The following is a 9,615-nucleotide window of genomic DNA, read 5'->3' as shown; positions in this document are numbered from 1 at the left end:
TCTTGGGGCAGTGTGCTGGTAATTTTCTTTTCCCATGTACTTTCTCACGTACGTGTGTAATTGTGATCATACCGAATGCTGAGCCTGAGGGAAAGAAATCCAATTTTGTCCACTGAAGGGAAAGAAGCTTTGTTGGTCAAGCTCTACAGAAGACATGAGTACAGGAAGGGGGAAGTTTTGAGGTATCAATTGTCCAAGAGTGTAGAATCACAGAGCCCCCTGAGCATAGAATCTATACCGTTTACTCTAGTGGGGATAATTTTTCATTTTTTAATGCAAGAAGGCAGACTTCACCGAAACCATTACGCTATTTATCTCTCATTATTTATGAGCTGACGGGATACTGCTAACTATTTGACTATTACTAGGCAAGTTAAAGTGCATCCTAGTCGCTCTTCCCCCAATAGATGAGGTCATATTTCTATGTGCCTAAATGTCAGCTCAGTTATAATTGGAAAAATATGACAAGAAGGTACTGAGCATTTTTAAATATTAAACCGACAAACTCCATCTCCAACATATAAAAGTGTTTCAAACACCTCCTATCATCCACCATATTTATTTTATAGGGAGCAAATATAGGAAGTTTCATGTATATTTTTTTCTCTTATGAGATTAGAATGTAAAGAAGGAATTTACATTTGAATGAAACTAAAAACATATTTTTTCACTTCCAACTTCAGCTGCAATAGTTTAGTGCTTCCCCTTCTTGTGCAGTAGTGGTACAGGTTCAATTAATTTAAAATATTATCGCCCCTGAGACTCTGTTTTCCTGCTAATCCCCTCTTTTTAGAGATAACGCTTTTTATGACAAAAAAGCTAGCTGTTATTGAGACAAAACGCAAAGAGTATAAAAACTAAGAAAGATTTTCAAAAAAATTAAACTAATTAAAAAATTAAACAGCGGTGGTGCCCCAGCATGGCCGCGGCCTTCGGGCTAAAACATCTTTAAGGATTTAAGGATTTAGTAAAAAAGTAAATTTAGTAAATTGACCAAAAGTAAATTATATAAAAATGCCAATGCCCGAGACAACAAGAAAAAGGTACTAATAAAGCAGCAGTAGAGAAATTAAATGACACCAGTCAGTAAGCAGTACAGAAAATGAGTCGACCAGTTTGAGGTATATGGGTCTAACAACATTCACATTCGAGAAAACATACTGAACACACTGCGTATCTCTTCGTTTTCAAGGTATTTAAAACTTGGCTCTGAACGTTACAAATGATCTTAATCACAAACGTTGCTATAATGTATACTGGATGAGAATGGAATTATAATTGAAAACTAAGAAACAAGCCAAGTTGTAAGGAAACATTTTTGGTTGGAAACAGGATCCAATAGCAAGAATCTAAGACGCGTCAATGGAGAAGCAATGAATATTTAATATTACGAATTCACATTAAATTACTGTTTTGGGTTGGAGGTTTAATGGTGTTTTCGGGTTGGTTTTTAGACGCGATTTAAACTTTGTCCAGCACAATGGTGAAGAAAGCAGAATTATATGGATGCAAGAGCTCTATTTCAACTTCACGTTAATTAAAGAGAAGAAGGGGCAAGAAATAAAAAACACAAAAAGTGTACCTTGGTTGGTTGGTTGGTTGGGGGAGTAGAAACAACTGCGCTGGAATATTCCTTATTCATGTGGGTCGAGTGTCATTATACCGAAAACTGGGGAAAGGATGATGTAAAAAAAGGTGAAAAGTTTTTAAATCTTATTTTTCAGAGCTTTAACTGTTATTTCTAACATATCAAACCACTTTTTTGACACCCTTCCTCATATCGTCTGCTGGTTCAACAGGCGTCCACAAATGAGTGGCAGTTATTGTTATTCCAATATCTGGATGGATGGGGTTGCTTTAAAAAGAAAGCTGAAATTTCAGAAAATATTTTTCAGAGATTTAATTGCTACTTCAAGCATATTAAGCAACCATATTTAGGCCTTCCTCATTTTTTCTGCTGGTTTAACAAGCACCCAAACAAGCGGAAATGAGCTGTCGAGTTTAAAAAACATCCAAAATGTTTGTATAGGGTTGGGGTGGGGATGAGGTAGCTATTCCTATTTCTTCACTACCCACAAGGGGCTAAACACAAAAAGAGAAAAGAAGGATTTTTGAAAATTTGAAATTTTGAAAAGATTTTGTTTTCAGAATCGTATTTTTATGACTTCTCCAGAATCGTATTTTTATGACTTCTCCAGAATCGTATTTCCACACATAATATTCCCTTGAAGTTTTCATAAAAAGTGAAAATCAAAAAGCTTTGTGTGTTTTAGAGAAAGGAATGCTATTTTTGATTTTAAAAACTATCTGGGAAATAAGAAGTATTCTAAAGAAATTCTTGAAGACATGACTCAAAAAGTTTTAGGGGTTGCGTATTCGACACATCCACTCCCAATTTCTTGTTTTTTCTCAACAGTTTATACTCAGTAATTGCCAATATAGATTATCGATATTTCGCTCGCACTCTGCTATTTGCTTTACGTATGTGTGTGTGCGCACGCGCGTCTACATACACACACTCACACTTACGCGCACGCATGCTCAAGCATATCTTCAGTAACCAAGTGATCTCATTCAAATTTGGTTAGTTTTTTTATTCCTTAAGTTTTTCTTATTAAACCAATTTTGTCGTGGCATTCAATTTTAGAATCTACTCGTTCAAGAAGGTTTAATTATACAAATTATTTTCTAAAATAACAGAAATACAATAACTAAAAGACGAATTTAGGCCTTACTCTCTTTACGATTTTTGCCCCACTAGTATTTTTACTACATCACCAGTCTTCAAGCGGTCCTCAGTATTACATACCTTTCATTTAGAGCTTTTTAAGAAAATTGGATGTATTTTGTAACAAATATATGACAACTTGGTGATGATAATATCAAGTGTTACTTGATTTCCCCACTTTTTACTTCAAAAGATCTTTTTTCTACTTCGTCAGAATTATAATTTCTCATTTACATCGTTTGAGAAAACCTAACTATACTAAACTATATTTTAAAATAACAGAGATATGATTTACAGATGACACGTGCGTGCAAGCACACACACACACACACACACACCGATACATTGATCGTTCGATCGATCAATATATATATATATATATTATATATATATATATATATATGTATATATATATACATATATACACACGCACATATATATATATATATATATATATATATATATACATATATACACACGCACACACATATGTGTGTGTGCATGTATATATGTGTGAGTGTATATATATTTAACAAGCTAACCAACCTAAGCATTCATGTATATATGTGTGAGTGTATATATATATACATACATACATACATACAAACATAAACATACATACATACATATATATAGAGAGAGAGGAGGGAAGAAATTGAAGGTTGGTTTGCTACAAATTAACAGAAGACAGTTAAGTCTGACGGTGAATGTGTTTACTTTGCTTGAACCCTAATAGTCATAGTCACAGCAGATTAGTAAGGCGACAAAACCAGCCTCAGTAAGTAGTTGTTGTTAGTGGCTGTAGCAGCAGCAGCAGCAAGAGTAGCAGTAGCAACAACGACAACAACAGTAGTAGTAGTAGTAGTAGTAGTAGTAGTAGCAGCAGCAGCAGCAGCAGCACGGACATGTTACTAAAGCGGCTGTTACCACTATTATATCTACTACTACTACTACTACTACTAACTACTACTATTGCTATTGATGATGACAATGATAATCATGACGATGCTGCTATAGTTGATAGTATACCGATAACATGAATTTGTTATGGAATATGCCGCATTTTTCAAATTGTGTCGATTTAAATCCAAAACACTGAATCGCTTCAACTCGTCCTTTTCTAGTTTTCACATTTCCAATTGTGTGGTATACATGTAGGAACGGAGACGAGAAAAATTGATTCAGTTCTTATTTTAATCAAGCTAAATGGATGAGAAAAGTCAGCCTTACCGGTATTCGAACTCTGAACGTACCTAAATTCCGTAAAAAAGCATTTTGCCAGACTACGCGGGGTTCTATCAATCCACCAATAATATTGATTTATAACATAGGTACAAGGACACACTATCCACCAATAATATCAATAAATGCTTCTTAACTGACGTAATGTTTATACGGCAGCTGTATTAGGTTTAATTTCATGCCTTTTTCAATAGCATTGTTCAAAAACCTAAATACATTTAAATTTGGCATTTAACACTAGTGTTAAGACATAGCTATTAAGACATAATTCCAATGATGATTTTATTTATTTATTTATTTAGCTTAACTGTTAAAATGTTTTAGCATTTATTTATACAGCGGAAGCTAACACATATTGCTAAGAATAATAATCGTAAAATGATAGAATCACAGCCATAAAACACCAGAAAACAGGTATATTGTAGTTGATTTTAACAAGCTAACCAACCTAAGCATTCACAATTATGATGCTTGTAAGTTATAATTTACAATGTTTGTAATTATGATTTTAAAAAAATAATATATATATAATTATACATACACGAGTATGTCACGAAGTTTTAAGATATCCAGTGAATTTTCTCCATGTATAGAATACCACTTCAATTTCACTCAAAGAATCACAGGAAATTTTCTCGTCGTGATAAGAACGGAGCAGTAATATCTTGTTAGATCCACAGTAATAGACGTACATGTTTTATTCAGTGTTACTTGAGAGAAAACAGGATACAAAAAAAAATATCTTCTGATTGAAATTTTATATCTTGGTGTCGCCTGTAATTAAATCCTCTGTGGTCTGCTTGATTTCCAGCTTTTAAATCCAACGTTTGACACAAATTACCATATTTTGTGAGCATTATTTTCTTTATACTTTGATTGTTTTTTATAACAATATGGCATGGGATTTAAAATGTTTATACATTTACCCCATACTGGCAGGTGGATCACACACTGACATACATTATTAGAAAATATCTTGTATAGCTGTCGAGGTATGTATGAATGTATGCCTCATTTTCTTCATGCATACTCTTGTGTATGTAACGAATTCCAATAGTATATGTATTCTTGTACTTTCGTTATTGGATTGATAAGTATTCTGAGAGGAAAATAATAAATATATGTTTAATATATGTGGTGCATGTATATGCAAGTATGTATGTTTATATCGTATGTTGTTTCAGAGTAGATACTCCGCACTTTAGAGTTTCAACGGGTGTGTCTGCACACACAGACAGACATACAGACACACACACACTCACACATACATATATATATACATACATACATACACATATATATATATATATATATATATATATAATATATATATATATATATAAACCGACAGTCAAGTACCAAACCTCAATCACTGGTCGTGTAGACTTTTTTTTTAAAAATAAACTTTAAAAAATATATTTTAAAATTTATATTGATTAAATATATTCAAGTTTTGTGTACTTTTTTTTTATCATTTATAATTGGATTTTCTGTCGGTATTTCTGGAATGAATCTTAGTTTAATTCATGGGAGCAAAGTTGAGAGAATTCCAATGACGTTTCAGATCACTTTTAATGATAAATGGAATAGAAAATCCTCAGTGAATAAAAGTATTTTTTGCAAGATCTATTATTCTGACGCTATTTCTCAGACGTGATCCATTGGCTGGGGTTTGGTCATTTGATATGAAGGATTCGTGTATTTCATACGACTTGAAGTATTATATGAGTGTCTTTGACAAATCTTCCCATAAAATCTTTTCCAAGAATCAAGCGTTTTTCCTGTCCAAATCCAAAAGCCAGACGTAATCCCAACGACTAAACACATGAAATATTTTAACATAAAAACAGAAAAGTCAGGTTTGTGTTGATATCCTCCACAGGAGCAGGTGAAATCTGTCTCCCATACCGATCGCATGTGTTGCTCATAGAAATAAATTGCTATAACAATGGTTGCAGGAACTGTATATAGAAAAGAAAATACGCCGATGCGGATCATCAGTTTTTCTAATTTTTCTGTTTTAGCTCGTCCCTGGCGTTTTATAGCGTTCCGAATGCGAAATAAAGACACAAAACCACCAAATAAAAATGATGTACCAAGAACTAGATATACAAACAATGGTGCAAGGACAAACCCACGTAGATTTTCTAAATTTTGATTTCCTACGTAACATATACCCCCTACAGAATCTCCATCAACTGAAGACATGGCCAGTACAGCAATACTTTTTACTGATGGTATCAACCAAGCGGCCAGGTGAAAATATTGAGAGTAGCTTGCAATGGCTTCTTCGGCCCACTTCAAACCAGCAGCCAAAAACCACGTGAAAGATAAAATTACCCACCAAATTGAGGAAGCCATACCAAAAAAATAAATTAATAAAAACACTACTGTACACATGGCTGGCCCAGTTGTACTATAACGTATCATGTTTCCGTCACAGGCAACTTTCTCATGCCCGACAATTAGTCGCATTATGTAACCAATGCTCACCATAAAATAGCATGCACTTAGAAATATGATGGGACGTTCAGGATAACGAAATCTTTGCATGTCAATAAGAAAAGTACTGATAGTAGTAGCTGTAGAGATACAACACAAAATAGACCAAAGTCCAATCCAAAAATTGGCAAATGTTCGTTCATTAGGGCCGAAGTAAGGTCCGTAACAATTGATAGCACATTTCTTAATTTTCCCAGTGGTTATCCGATTATAGTAATATGCATCATTGCGATTGTCTGGTTGAACTAGTGGAGGTTTGCATTCACAAGAACACTTTTTGGTACTTGTTTCTATATTGTGTTTAGATAGACTGTTCTTTGACTTATAGTAAGGGTTATTCTGCTTATTAAAATGCCATGGCTTCGTTTCTCCAAATGGGTTATATGAACGATCTGTAGGTAAGAGATAATGAGGTTTAGTTGGTGGTGATGGACGATCAGTAACATTCATATCCATACACAATGGTTTGGATCCGAATTCAGGAAGTTCGTCACAGTTCATATGCTCCGGCCAAACAAAAGAGTAAACCAACATGACAGGAGCACAGCCAGCTTTAGCTCTTTCACATACCGATCGACATGGGGGTAAAGGTTTTTTATAGTTCTCCATACAAATAGGTAAATAGAGGCTACACAAAAAAAATCTGAGGTCCGGTGAACACTGTATTTTAACAAGAGGCCAGAATTGGTGAACCTCTAATCCAGCTTCTTCTTGTGTCTCTTGGTTAAACTGATTTGGCATGTAGGTCATATTATATCCAATATCGCGACACATTGGTACGGTGATTTCTTCACATTTACGTTTCTCTTCTTCCTCTTTTCCCTCCACGACAAAAGATAGCAAAGTCAAAAACACTAAAGCTGAAGTTCGAAGGTTGCATTTTTGTTTCATAGCTGCTTTCCTTACAACCGACCGTGTGACACAGCTACTATTTCAAAAATAAATAGACATCACTTTAGCCTCGCAGTCAAATGACCTCAGTCACCCTGCTCTCATCGGATGACACCTCTTTTCTTTTATTTTTATTAGTGTTGACGACTGGTAAGTAGATTTATATACTTGCGACTTGGCCGTGACAAATAACAAAAGCAGATATAAAGAGGAAATGGATAAATGATGGGAATGTTGACGACGATGATGATGAGGAGGAGGAGAAGGAGGAGGAGGAGGAGGAGGAGGATTCCCCAGATTCTTCAATTAACAAATGTGATTTCAGCGTACATTTAGAGTTTCGGAGTCAATATTTACAAGGTTCGCTTGTACGCAAGCTGAGACAAATTGGACAGAATATGTACTCGTTAATCATGAACAACAATAACAGCTGTACCTGATTTAATTTTTCTTTGCAAAAATATCCACAAGAGGCATGACTAGTCACTGCATCACTTTCAACCACTTTGCTTAAGTTGTTTCGGGCTGCTGCAGCAGCAACGAAAGCAGTGACATTGATGATGATGATGACGATGATGATTATGATGATGATGATGATGATGTTGATGATGTTGATGGTAGTTGTGGTGGTGGTGATGATGATGATGATGTTGATGATGGTAGTGATGGTGGTGGTGGTGGTGATGAGGAGGAGGATGTTGATAAGGATGATGATGATGATGGTAGTGGTGGTGGCGGCGGCGGTGGTGGTGGTGGTGGTGGTGAGGATGAATATACGTTGAAGATATTGTTGATAACAATGCCGGCCATCGGAAAAAAAAAAAAGAGGTACAATTAATTTTCTACGTTCATTATCTTTTTCCGTTTTGAGAAAAACAAGTCGACAGATATTTTTGTTTGTGTCATGGTTCTGTGCAATTCGAGAGGAAAAATGTTACAAATTCATACATACATCTTCACACACATTCTGTAAATGTGTAGGTGTCCATGATAGTTTTCATGAAGCTCACTGGTTAAATAGCTCGCTACTGTACTCCTATTGACAAGCTGTTCCTCCATTGGGAAGCAAAGCAGTTGCTGGTCGAAGCTCTCACAATTGAGGCAGGTTTGTTTTGCTCGTGAGATGCAGTAAAATGGTGGCTCTGCTTTTCTTACGTTCGTTTAGAATATTCTCTCCTTCCTTTTCTTCTTCATGAAGCTTTTACACAGATAATAATATATAGTCTCACATTTTCCTTCCCTCTCTTTCCTGATATTTTTGTCAATTTTTCATTCTCCCACCGTGTTTCGCCCTCTCGCTATCTCAATCTTACTTCCTTCCTCCATATCCTCTCGTTCACCTCTCCTTATCAAATCTGCTATGTTTTTACTGCTGCTAGGTTGGAGCGCATACTATATATAACATCCTGTGAGCGAGTGTATGAATTTGTATCTGTGTGTTTATAGTTTTCGGTAGGCGTTAACATTTAATAGGAGGGGGAAAGTAGATGATGGGAGAAAGAAAGGAAGAAAGTAAGAGAGACAGAGAGAAGTGGAAAACAAAACAAAAGTGGTTACTGAGAATGGATAACGAGAACAGTGACAAATACGTAAAGAAAAATGAACGTGTAAAATGCTATATATCAGGAAAAAATAGTGTATGCAAGTTAATATCTTATAAGTACTATAAGCATAAAGTGAGAAAATATTGGCAAATACTACGAGCAGAAACGATAGCGTTATGTGTCAATCAAATGAGATAGACGAACTCACTTATACTCATTAAGGGACTAAGCCCCGCCTCTATGTACAGCAGAGACGGTGAAACCTTTTTGATTTCATTTTCGCGCTGCTTACAGTGTCTTTCTAGCTTTTCTTTTCTAATCTCTGCCACTCTAATTTGCGTTACGTATTTATTCACAAAATTGTTAGCAGTAGACACGGGATTCTGTTTTGGATGTGTTTCTTAAATTAAAAACGCATACTAAAATTTACATTACGTATCAATATAATGGAGAAAAAGTGAATCGTTTTCTGATTTATCTTTGTTTTGAAGCAGATCAAATTTATGTTTCATTAGAACATCGGCGTTGATTAGTCTCCGTGTGATTAATTAGGTGTTAGATATTCCAAGCATTGATATTGATCAATGTCTACATATACATAGATATATGCATCAATACATACATTCATACATACATAGGCGCAGGAGTGGCTGTGTGGTAAGTAGCTTGTCTACCAGCCACATGGTTCCGGGTTCAGTCCCACTGTGT

The 9,615-nt window shown here is 35.2% G+C and overlaps 1 protein-coding gene and 1 long non-coding RNA gene across 3 annotated transcripts in view; both read right to left on the bottom strand.

Annotated features, from left to right (window-relative positions):
* The window catches only part of LOC118764622, a 111,494-nt gene extending 102,639 nt beyond the window's left edge, over positions 1-8,855 (bottom strand). The window contains exon 1 of one of the 2 annotated variants that reach the window (XR_005000435.1): positions 8,316-8,855. This is a non-coding gene — a long non-coding RNA (uncharacterized LOC118764622). Of the gene's footprint in view, positions 1-3,958; positions 3,980-8,315 lie in introns of those variants that run through there. The other variant, XR_005000436.1, reaches the window with a different exon arrangement.
* Positions 5,434-7,962, bottom strand: LOC115214972 (frizzled-5-like). The gene has a single exon (XM_029784071.2). It carries the CDS (start codon positions 7,361-7,363, stop codon positions 5,618-5,620), a length of 1,746 nt encoding a protein of 581 aa, XP_029639931.1. The 5' UTR covers positions 7,364-7,962; the 3' UTR covers positions 5,434-5,617.
* Positions 8,856-9,615: the final 760 nt, after the last annotated feature.

Source organism: Octopus sinensis, linkage group LG8 (assembly GCF_006345805.1).
Source record: "Octopus sinensis linkage group LG8, ASM634580v1, whole genome shotgun sequence".
Lineage (NCBI taxonomy): Eukaryota > Metazoa > Mollusca > Cephalopoda > Octopoda > Octopodidae > Octopus > Octopus sinensis.
This window is presented reverse-complemented; position numbering and strand designations above follow the sequence as displayed.